We start from the raw sequence: 12,794 nt of genomic DNA on the forward strand, positions 1-12,794 counted from the left end.
CATACACAGGATCACCTAGAGTTAACTTAATAAAGTCAATGGATTATTTTTTTTAAACTAGATTTATCTGCATTTGAAACCATATTCCTAGTTGTGAAAAAGAGATGATAAAGTAATAGTTGGCATCCTTTATAGTGAGACATTTGAGAACTAGGAGTCCTCTGAGGCTTTTACAAAATCACATCAGGTAGGCAGCTGCTCCTACATATGGCTCTGAACAGTTTTACTAGACTTTATTGGCTAGTATCAGATATCTTAAGGAGAGGTAATGTTTAAAATGCTTTTTGTCGCTAAGATTTCCCATGATTGCTTATTTTAAAGTCTGAGAAATATTTTTTATGAATCCACATGAGTCTCCACTACCTACTTAGTGGATACAATGAGGTTAGGCACTGAAGTATGAAATTGGAGAAAGGTGTACAAAATAATCTTAGAAACTGTTTGCATGTGAATACAGCTCTATTGTAAGAACAGAACTGTAAGTCAAGAAAACTTATTTTTCTTAGGTCTAGAGCAGAAGTTCTTGGAGAAAGACTCCTCAAGTCTACCCCAGACCCACTGAATGAAAGTCTCTGGGGGTGTTTTAACAATGTTTTAACAAGTCCTCCTGGTGATTCAGGTATAGGCAAACCACTGGGTCTAGGAGATCAAAATAGCCTAAAGGCTGTAATTTGAAAATAAAATGATTTTTAAATTAATATAGGGGCACTCTTAACTCTGTATTTTATGAGTACAGTAATAGAAAAATATACCACTATGCAGCTTACTAAGATCTGAGAGTCTGAGGAAGAAAGTATAGTTACTACAGCTCATTCTTAAAGCACCAATACCACACCAAGGAGGCACAGCTTGAAAAATATTAGCAATCATTCTGGGGGCAGTTAACATAGGCCAGAGTCTATGCACTGAGTGCATATATTGATTATCTAATTCAGTCTTCCCAGCTGTTAACTCCATCTTATAAAAGTAGATATTAATACTTTGAGAATGTTAAATAACTTGCACCCTGCCCCAAATAACCAAAACCATGACTGGAACCCAGATGTGACACAGAGCCTAAGCTCTTAATATCTATACCACTGTCTCAAAAAACTTTAAAAAAAAAAAAAAAAAAAAAACCAAAAAACTTTCAGTTAGTTTTAGAGCACAGCCACCATTTCCCTTTCAGGTTAAATTTTGCAAGAATTTATTGAGTTGTAGTCTTCATGACTGGCTATACTATCTTATTCTGTCTGGATTTTTAAAAACTAAGAGATTGTATACACTCAATGCTATGCTAAAGTTTAGATTATCATCATCTAAGAGACTTATTTTTCATGTCCATTTTGGGTCATTTACATGAAGGATGACAAATTATTTTCTATTTTTAAACAAAAACATTTCCACTAATTTCTAACATAGCTCTTTGTGCCATAATTTAACATTTCTAAAAAAGATTTATTAACTTATGCGCATAAGAACTGGGGTACAGGCCAGGAGGAGCAGTGAGAGGATTCACCAGAGACAGAGAGGGGAAGAGAACAGACAAACTGACTGCAATACACTGCCGAGGGGAGCAGCGGGCGAGTCAGGAGAGGTCTGCTGCGCCATGTGGGTAAATCCCTGGCAGGGGATTTAACTCATGCTGCAGTGGCTGCGGACAGCTTCATAGGTTGTGTCCCAACCCCTTGCACCACATAATTTAACATTTAAATTATGTGGTGCAGTAATTTAACATTTTTTTTGTTTGTTTTTAAAATTTTTTTAAAAGATTTATTTACTTATACAAGAACCGGGGTACAGGTCAGAGGCGCGGGAGGGTGAGAGAATTTACCAGAGACAGAGTAGGGAGCAGAACAGGCTGATGGACCAGAGACATTGCTGAGGGGAGCAGCAGGAGAGGCAGGAGAGGTCTGCCACGCCATGTGGGTTTCTCCCTGGCCAGGCCAGGAATCAAACCCGCGCTGCAGAGGCTGCGGACAGCTTCACAGGGCGGCGCTCAACCTGCTGCGCTACTGGAGAGACCCTAACATTTTTATTTTTTAATTGAAAATATACTCTAACTCAGTTCTTTCATTGTAGTAGTCTCCTTTACAAATAAATGTATAAGTACCTTCCAACCATGACAGATCTTCTACTCAGACATATCAGCAAACAGATAAAGAATCCTGAAAACAGTCCTAATAATGAAGTTTCAAATAAAGGTTAGCAGTTACCATCACCAGAGCACTTTTACTTTCCTCTAGTGACCTTGGCTCTCAGACAATCATCTTGTACCTTCATACCAAGAGTGCAAACTACTTGAATTAAAGGAGTAAAAGCAGGCTGGTTTAGGTACTTCCAAGTGCTATAACAGCTTACAGTTGTTAAAAATGCAGTGGAAAGTGCTTGGCTGAGTCAACCAGGAAGGAGGCTCACATGATGCAATCCATACTTCGGACTCACCGTGTCCTTAACAGCCATGAAGCAGTGACAGATCCAGCGCCGAGTGGTGCCATCACGACATATGTAAGAGAAGGCTCTATCAAAGTTCCTATCTGGGGCACAGAAAGAAACTTTTTCTATTGTCTGGTCAACTATGAGGTCCTGGAAAAAGGGAAGCACAAAGGACTTATGAGATGTTATTCAAGTTTCTCAGAAGAAACATAGGCTGTTTATTTCATAAGAGAGTTCTTCCATCTACTGCCATGAGGCTATGGAAAAGCTAGCGCTGAGGCCAGCATTTTGAATACTGAAAATATAACAGGACATGCCCAAGGTGCACTTTGCCCAGAGCCTCCCTCATCTCAACTTCATGTTTTAAAACATATGCTTGTTAATGCCCGTTTTATCTTGGCACAGTCCATGTTCAATTTGACAATACTTGTAATCAATATATTCAATCCAATTTCCATATATTTAATTCCCAGGATAGTTCTATATATTTGTTAACTTATAGGCCATTTAATTTTGAGTTTGACTTTGTTTCTATACTTGCTGAGTGGCAAGGTTACTCAAGATGTTTTTAAAAATCTTTTTTTTTTTAAAAAAGATTTATTTATTTTTATACAAGAGCTGGGATACAGGCCAGACGTGTGGGAGGGTGAGAGGATTCACCAGAGACAGAGCGAGGAGCAGAACAGGCAGATGACCGAAATTCACTGCTGAGGGGAGCAGTTGGCGCAACAGGAGAGGTCTGCCGTGCCATGTGGGAATCTCCCTGGCTGGCTGGGAATCGAACCCGCACTGCAGAAGCCGTGGACTGCTTCACAGTGCTGCGCTCAACCCGCTGTGCCACCGGGGAGGCCCTGTTTTTAAAAATCTTGAGAGGCCGAGGCTCTTCTACGTGCTATTCCAATGGCCTACAATCCCTAGATGCTGAGCTGGGGCTGTAATTGCTAAAACACACAATCAAACAAAATAGGTTTTATAAAGCATCATTATAAGAATTCCTTTTGAGGCCTCTCTGGTGGCGTAGGTGGTTCAGCGCTGCACTGTGAGGCTGTCCACAGCCTTTGCGGCGTGGGTTCAATCCCAACCGGCCGGCGAGAATCCCACATGGCGAAGCAGACTTCTCCTGTCTCGCCTGCTGCTCCCCTCAGCAGTGTATTTCTTCAGTCTGCCTGTTCTGTTCCCCACTCTGTCTCCGGTGAATCCTTTCACCCTCCTGAGCATCTGGCCTGTGCCCCGGTTCTTGTATAAATAAATAAATCTTAAAAAAAAAAATTCCTTTTGCTCTATAAGCCTGCCAGTTATTTTTTAAATTATGCAATTCTGGTGGTTCATTGTTATTTTATTTTGCATGACCTTGATACTATTAATTGCCTCTAATAAAGTGGCTCTGCAAGTCTTTAGGATTACTTGTAATTTTTATTGATGCATAGGAGTTCTTTATAGATTATGAACATTAACCCTTTGTAGAATACACACAATGCAAAATTTCTTCTCCATTTATGATAGATCCAAGGGAGATAAGCCACCAATTAGTATTATCACTTAATGCAGAAAAGTAAATTAATTTTAATGTCAGTAGCCTAAGTAGCCACCAGAGGGCTACAACACATTCTAACCATGGCATAAAACAAAAATATAGCCCCCACATACAAATTTCATCCAAACATTAATGAAAGCCAAAAAAGCCCTTAAAATAAGTCAATTAAAATGGCTTTTGTTAGCAACAATAAGTAATCTACACTTAGACTGCTGCAGCTCTTGAACTTTAAAAGGCTTTACATGGAAAATCAAAAGAACCAAAATGAAGCAGTATTCAATCACTTAAAATCTATCAGATAAGTTATCCACCCAAACTGCTCTTCACTACCTGCCAGACTTTCTTTCCCTTCCTCTAATATTTGAATTTTTTTAAAAACTGCTTTCTTATTAAAATTTCTGGACTTCAGGTCTCTTAGGAAATATTAATGAATGGTTAAATAAATGTACTTATATAATACCTCATATTCTCTAAGGGCAGAGTCTATGTATCTAGTCTTATTTAGGTATTTCGGATCACTTTCTCTCCAATGCAAAATGCTACCTATGATTTTAGATATTGTGTGGATTCCAAGTTAACCAATTTACTATTTCTTAAAATTTTCTAGCCATTTAAAAATAGCCAAATAGAAACAGCCATTACTATTTCTTAAAATTTCACTTAAATTGGGATTTTAGTTAAATAGCAGGTTAAAAACATAATTTTTAACTACAGAACAAGAAGACATTTCAGATGTGATCTGTTATCCTCTCAATTTTTTTTTCAACTGCACTAAACGGTCCATCTTTTACATGAAATTTGTAGGGATAAACTTTTGTGTGTAGAAGAACAAAAATTGAATTCAGACCTTAACATTAAATGCAAATACTTAGTATGCTAAACATGCCGTGTCATGTACAGCGAAATGCTGAGACAAGTATTTTTCATAAGGTAAAACTAACTGAACTGGCTTCCTCTACATTAACTAGTCTCCCAGAAGACTGTGTACAGACACAGTGATGGGATATAGCGTGACTACATCACACAGCTTAGTGGCATTACATTTGATCATCAGGGATAAAAAAATATGAGCAGAACCTTTACGTTCATAAAAATTTTACCTTAGTTTTTTCATCCACAACTCTGAGTCCATCTGCTGAAACCCACAGGACGGCCTTCACTGCTTTCTTCCCGGTCTTTTAGGAGAAACCAAAAAAGGAAGGGAGGGGAAAGACACACACATAAATAATATTTTTTAAAAGGTCAGCTTCCATAGAAAACACTGACTTCTGCCTTCCAAGAGTCACAAGTACAGATGGAGTCCAAGTTCAGGAGGGGTACCCAAAGCCAGATAACTCAAACCAAACTGCAGAAACATTCAGGAAAAAACAAGCCAAAGCCATTAATTCAGAAACACAATGCAAAACAATAAGATGAAATTAAGGGGAGGGACAGATGGAATCAAAACCAAGATATCACATTCCATAAAGGGCAAAGAATTCATAACTAGATTCTTCACCCATTTTAAAAAATCAATCAAGAAAACTACGTCAGGTAAATATTAAGTACATAAGGAGTTACACCACAAGTAGCTTCTACATGTGTATTTAGAGTAGAACAAAACATAAAGGTCTAGTAGAGATGCTGGCCACTCTGCTATCCTTTGACCCCAATGTGGGTAGCAGGACCCTCAGTCACCTGAAATTTTCATGTTAAAGACCCATAAAATATTCATTATCCTAGTAACAATTAAAAAAAAAAAATTTCTCTCAAGATTAACACAGAACTGGTTTAACTTTCAACATTAAATGTATAGAGACATTTTGGGGATGTAGAAGGATTTTAAAACTATTGAAAAAGATATTTTTATTATGAGAATTTTTTTAACTGATCAAGAAAAGACTTCTTTTGGAACACAAGCATCACAAGAGTAAGTTGATGTATGATTTCTCCTGTGATAAGATGAAAATGTGACAGTGGGAGTTTGCAGTAGTAATTTAACAGCTTCTTTTTTTTTTTTTTCTTTAACTGCTCCAAGGATACAAGCAAAATAAAACAAAAACAAAGTGAAGGCTAAGAACAGGTATCAGAACATGATAAATATACATAAAAAGGTATCAGGTCTGAAAAGTTGGAGCAGTAGCCTCTAGGAAGAGACAAACAAGGAAGACATTCCTCTCTCTGCATGTGTTCATGCCAATGATGCCTCTGAACCAGACATAGCCTTATTTAAGTGAACTGTGAGATCCACTCTGGGCTTTTCATCACCACCACCACCACACATCTGATCAGAACCTATTATATGCTAAGCAGTGGGAATACTCAAAGAGCTTCTAGTCCATTGAAAGGTGACACTCAGACATTTAAAAATAATATTAATAATACAGTAAGGAGTGCTGTAGTAGAGAAGAAAACAATGTATATATTAATGCCATAAAGGAGGCATGGCCAAATTGATTTGTTGGAGTAGGAGATTATTATTTAAAGGAGAAGATAGAACTGTTACTGTAGTAACTTTTCTAGATCCTTCCCTCTCCCCCAGTGGGTGGGTAGGGAGGCAGGGGAGTGACAGAGGAAGGGGACCTGGCATGCAGAATAAACAGCAGCACAGGACATGGCAAGTCTGGCTCTATAAAAATTTCAACAAGGCTTGACAGAAAGACAGGTGAGTGGGGGGAAAAAAGTCATGGAAGCACTTGTATGACTGCTAAGAAATCCTATCTTAATTCTATGAGCAATCAGGAGCTACGGGAGTAATTCAAACATATTGAACAGATTTGCATTTTAAAAATATCACTTTGGCATTAGTGTTCAGGAGTGAAGAGTGAGTGGAAAGAGACTGATAGGAGGCAGAAGACCACAAGATTCCATGTGAGGGAAAGTGAAGGTTGAGCACTCTTGGTTGAAACAGGGATGGAGATGAGAAAGTCTCAAATGGTAAATGTAAAGGACAAGTTGTGGATTCCTCTCTTATTCCTGGCTTGGGAACTGGATACATAGAAGGAGGGTACCGCAAACTAAGAGAATAGAAGAGATGCAAAAACCAGTTTGAGAGGGGAGGAAGAAGATTTTAATTTTAAACAAAGTTTGAGATGTTTGCAACATCTAGGGGGAGATGTATAATAGGGCAATTGGATTTAGTTCTGACACTAAGAATTCTATAATGGAATTTCAGATTTGGAAATATCAATCATGGCATTAATAAGAGGGTCAATGACAGGAGAGAATGTCATTAATTAAAGAATTGGGAGATGAAGTCCTTGAAATATCAGAAAAGGAACAGCTACAGGAACAGAGAGAATGGGGACATTAGGGTCACTGAAATTAAGGGAGAAGGGTAATAATGTGTAGCCCAAAATGTCAAATGTTGTAAAGTGATAAAGGAAAGATGTGAAAATGGTTTCCCAGCTGCTTATTCAAATACTAATTTAGATGTTGCTGTAAAGATACTTTGTAGATGAGATTAACATTATAATCAATTGACTTGGTACTGGAAATCTAGGTGGGCCACATCTAGTTGATGGAAACAAAACTGAAGTTTTCACTGGAGTTTTCCCACAGAAAAGAAATTCTGCCTGAATTTCCAGCCTGCTGGCATGCCCTACAGGTTTTAGACTTGGCAGCCCCTACAATCACATAATCCAATTCTTAAAATGAATCATTCTTCCCCCACCCCTTGCTTCTACAGAGAGTTAAACAGATAAAGATATTTAAATATATACAGAGAGAACTAGATGATAGTCTGTTTCCCTGGAGGACCCTGAACCTACACTAGTCAGACTAGGATGAGTTGAAAAGTAAATGAAAAGCAAGAAGACTGTATATTAGTATTAAATACTCTCTTCTGTGCAGTAGGGACTGGTAGAGGATTGAATTTAGTGGCACTATACATAAACTAAGCAAGTTACATAGCTCTCCAAGCTTCCATTTCTTCATCTTTAAAAGGATCAGAGATTTTTACAGTACCTGGAAGTTAAGGAGAGTAATAAGTAACTGGTAGCCAATTATCATTACTGTATTATTACTTAATAAATTTTAAACAAAAATTGGGCCTCCCCGGTGGCGCAACGGTTGAGCGCTGGGTTGCAAAGCTGCCCACAGCCTCTGCAGCACCGGTTCGATCCCCGGCTGCTCCCCGGCCACCAGAGGAGGGTCCCGCATGGCGCGCAGACCTCTCCTGCCGCCCGCTGCTCCCCTCAGCAGTGTACTTCGGTCCTTCTGCCTGCTCTGCTCTCCGCTCTGGCTCTGGTGAATTCTCTCACCCTCCCGCGCTTCTGACTGTACCCAGTGCTTGTATAAATAAATAAAAAATAAATCTTTAAAAAAAAAAATTTTTTTTTAAACAAAATAAACTTCTCCCAACTATAAAACTTCTCTAAAGAGTGATAACATACTTTCAGCATTGATATGCTTATATGCTGAATGGGGAAAGCCAGTGTAGAGATGGAGACTGAAGGCCCAGAAAAAGAGAAGAGTAACTCAGACAGCAGAGTCCACCATGAGGTGGGAAGGGATGGGGTTAAAATGCAAGTTCTCGATAGAAAGAGGGACATTCCTTCTAAAAATGGAGAGATGGAGTGAGGTGGAATAGAAATGAAGACAAATTTGGAAAGGAGGGAGCGGCAAGTTGAAGACGCTCACTCCAGATAAAAGATAAGTTCACTCTAGGTAAAAGGAGCTGAGATTACCTGCTTTGACTTGCTTGGAGAGGATGGTAGACAGTCAAAGTAAGACAGTGAATATTTAGAATAACAGGACAGGGCCAGAATAGTGTCACAGACCACAAATTTTGGAACCAGGCTGTTGTCTGGGTTTAAATTCTGGTTGTCACTTACTAGTATGACCAAAAGCAAATTACTTAACTTCTTTATGCTTCAGTTTTCATGTGTAAGGATGTTAATCCCTATGGGATTATTATGAATAATAAATGAATTAATTTAAATGAATTAAATGAATTAATAATATGTAAAAGGTTTAGACCCATGGTGGTCATATAATTTACCATTCAAATTGGGACCCTATTAAAAGTAAAAGGGAGAGAGCACCATCAAAATGTAGAAATGGGCCATTTCCGGCAAACTGGGACAATAGTCACTCCACCAAGAACAGGATTACCTATATTTAACCAACATTGATGTAGCACTTTGTATTTTGCTGGAAGATAAGCTCCTTGAGGACAGGGTTTTTCCCATCTGCATTATTCACTGCTATATCCCCAGATCTTAGAATTAATACTTGGCCCAGAGCTGGGGTTTAAGAAATATTTGATGAAGGACTAAATTTGCTAAATATCTGCTGTAGGGAACAGCAGGCAGCTGATTAATGACACAGAAGATGGCCAAATGGTCCTGAAATTCCTGTGGAAGAAATTTAAATTTGCAGTTTAATCAATCTGCTCATTGTGTCATCAGCACCTGAGAAAACAGGTAAGGACCACTTCAAGGTTGGGAGACTAGAGATGTGAAAAATGAAAGGTCATTTTAGAATAAGACTCTTCCCTATCCAGTCTCCTTGCCAAATACAGGGAAATATAACATTTTCTTGACCCAATTATAATGTTTTGAAAACATGTCTGCTTTTTGAGGTATGTCTTTATAATACTCCTTATGACTGTACTAATGTATCAATGAGGCAATGCATTAGTCATATTTTGTGGCCACTGACCTAAGGAGAGAAAGAAATAGATAATATGAATTCTTTTTATATTTGTTTATACATTTGAGTGCCAGTTTTCAGATGTCGCTATAGTTTCTCACATTACAGTTACCCCAATCAGATCCTAAGATATTAACAGTCACATTTAGCAGAAATTCCATGCTTTCTCTCACAAATTTTATAATAGCAAGGCTCTGTACAATTTGTCAACTTCAGAGTCTTTCATGCCAGTAATAAAAACTAAGACTCCTAAGTGCTTTTCAGAACATAATAAAAGTCATAGAAGATGAAAATTTTTGCTTTTGTTTGCTTTAAAACTGTCTATGTAAGCCAACGTCCTACGAGATAAGTCCAAAGTCAGATAAGTAGAGGAGTGAAAACCAACCAACCAGTCAACCAGAGTAAGTATAAAACATGGAGTTTATGTGCAACTAAGTGACACAAACACTCTTTAGAAGACCTACATACTGATGCAAAAACCAATAAAAAATGGTAGATGTGAAATTAAGAATTATTTTAATCACCATCTTTCCAGCATTTGTTATTTTATTAATAATTTCAAGGTTGTAAGTAAAATTCACAATGACTAGTGCTGATATATGAAAAACTCAGTTTTATAACAAAGAGAAAACTGTTTATTCTTCAAGGACAGAAAATGGGTCTAACATGGACAGAACTTCAGTAATCTAGAATTTAAACAGATGAAATTTGAGTAGAAGGATCAAGCTAACCTAGGAGTAAGAGATGTCAAAAGTACATGTAACTTTCACATAACCCTCTACTCTCTAAATATCTAGCTTAGAATTTTAATTTAACATTTGCCTTAAATACCTTTTGTTATGGGTATATATAAACCAACACAGAAATTAAGCAGGTTCTGACACTGGAGAAAAAGATATCAGGTAATGGATCTACTACAAATTACTAAATCAGCAAATTTATGTTACAAGTAAGAAAAACACACAGGATTCTTAACATAAAAAATAGTGTAAGGCCTCCCTGGTGGGGCAAGGGGTTAAGCATTAGCACCATGAAGCTATCTGCAGCCACTGCAGCACGAATTCGATTCCCAGCCAGGGAGCTACCCACATGGCTCAGCACCTCTCCTGTCTTGCCCGCTGCTCCCCTCAGCAGTGTATTTCAGTCAATCCGCCTGTTGTGTTCCCTACTCTGTCTCTGGTGAATCCTCTCACCCCTCACACCTCTGGCCTATACCCCAGTTCTTATATGTATAAATAAATCTTATATGCATAAATAAATCTTTAAAATAGTGTAGAAATACAAAATGGTTGCAAAAATGACACAAATAGTAACGGACACAGGCTCAGTATATGGTAAGATCATTTCCTTAAATATAAAAGTTCCTCACAGTAAAAGACAATTGAAATAACTAACTACAATAAAGAACTGCCACCCATATATATACCTCTCTATCTCCAAGTAGTTCTTAGTAGAAACCACTTTTTTGACAAATGAGGGAGAGCACAGTTGGTAATACTCTGAGCAGGCTTACAGATTCTTACAGTTTTGCTCTTTCACGTTACACACTGGTGCTATCTGGAGAAGTATGCCAGATTTCTAGTTTGAGAGATGTTTTTAAACTGTTCAAATTTGTAAACCTTTTCTGTGTGGGATCGGGTATCAAATATTTAAGGCTTTTCGGGCCATGAGGTCTCTATTGCAGTTTTTCAGTTCTGCCACTGTAGTACAAAAGCAGCCACAGAAAATATGTAAACAAATGGGCATTGCTTTGGTCCAATAAAATTTTATAAAAATAGTGGGTCATAGTTGCCTGACCTCTGATATAAATCTTCATAATCCCTATAAACTGATCACTAATTAAATCTTTTTGGAAAGGCAGTTCCTTTTACTAAAATATTAGACCAACTTGGAATTATGTCCCTGAATTCTTTTGGTTTCCTTTTTCTTCCTTCCTTTTTAAACAAGTGTGCTTATATTTTATCTATTGTTTTAAACTGCAACTCAGATCTCAGGTGCTGACCAACTCTAAAATTCTGATTCTCAAGGTCACCAATCACATCAGAGCATGCAGTTAATTAACATAAACAGAAGTGATATTTGGAGACAACTCTGCTGGGCATATGATGGATAAGAGCAACAAGGTTAAGCCAATGTTCCAATGTAAGCCAAAGCAAAAAAATGCTCTAAAGACATGTGGAAGCAATGAAGTGTTATGAAGCAACAGCAGCAACAGACAAATATGGGCAGAAGTGGCAGAGCAAATCACTTCTTTTGAACAACAGTGATGTGCCATTCTACTGTGCAAAGTTTTTTCTGCTACAAACCAAAGAGGTCGTCAAGGGTACCCACTGTGTAAAGAATCGCAGGTCATTCATTCTGTCACACCTACACACAGAGATAACCCAGTCATTGCAGAGGAATAATGACACATTAACAGGCAACCATGACACAGTGTGCTGCCAACAAATAAACAACACACCTCTGCCACAGAAAACTTGATTTTTTTTTCTTAATCTGACTTGACAATATTTGAATTTCTGAACAGAATTGTGTAATGAACAAATTTCATCTTATAATTCCAAGATCCAGTGAATAGTCCCTGCAAGAAAAGAGAGTATAGGGAAAGAAACACAGCTTTCTACAGGATTTGAGAATGGCACTACTTCTGATGGCTGCTTTATTAAAAGAACAATAACTGCTAATCCTAGGCAGTAAGATAAACAATTCTTGCACTTTCTCAAATGAGAGGAGTCTTGGAAGACTTTTAGGAAAAAATAAGGACAGTAGAATGTCATGAACCAAACACCGATGGAGAGATTTTGGAGGCAATTTAATTCTTCTAGTTTCCAAACTACTTTTAATTGGAGGAAGTTCAAATATATTCTACTATTATAGAGTAAGAGTGGAAATGAAAATTCCACAGGCACCTTAAATTCATCATTCCTTCTCATAATGAATGATACCCTATCCCCTTGGTCTTCCATGCCCCAAACTTGGGTCTTTTTTTGTTTCCTTCTGTATGTCCCTATGTTGAAGAGGAATCACAGTGTGGATCATGTTCTCCCTCATCGCAGCGTACCTGTTACTGCACAGTGCCATTCTTTCTGTCTGAAATTCCTTTCTCCTAACTTAGCTTGACTGGAATTTATAGCATTAAGTCTCAGTCTTAGGTGTCATCTCCTCCTAGAAACCTCCACACAACCTCACATTCATTCTTCCTCTTTGCTCT

At 37.9% G+C, this 12,794-nt stretch overlaps 1 protein-coding gene across 12 annotated transcripts in view; it reads right to left on the minus strand.

The window, feature by feature from the left end:
* The window catches only part of NUMB (NUMB endocytic adaptor protein), a 164,212-nt gene that overhangs the window by 17,963 nt on the left and 133,455 nt on the right, over nt 1–12,794 (minus strand). For all 12 annotated transcript variants that reach the window (XR_008550368.1, XM_054691514.1, XM_037503662.2 and 9 more), the window contains 2 exons: nt 5,050–5,124; nt 2,425–2,565 (listed from right to left, as the gene is read on the minus strand). Coding sequence is in view for 11 of the 12 variants with exons in the window: in XM_054691514.1 (XP_054547489.1) it covers nt 2,425–2,565; nt 5,050–5,124 (216 nt within the window). In the remaining variant the exon portion in view is untranslated. The remainder of the gene's footprint in view (nt 1–2,424; nt 2,566–5,049; nt 5,125–12,794) is intronic.

Source organism: Talpa occidentalis, unplaced genomic scaffold, assembly GCF_014898055.3.
Source record: "Talpa occidentalis isolate TD23 unplaced genomic scaffold, MPIMG_talOcc4v2.1 talOcc4.11, whole genome shotgun sequence".
Lineage (NCBI taxonomy): Eukaryota > Metazoa > Chordata > Mammalia > Eulipotyphla > Talpidae > Talpa > Talpa occidentalis.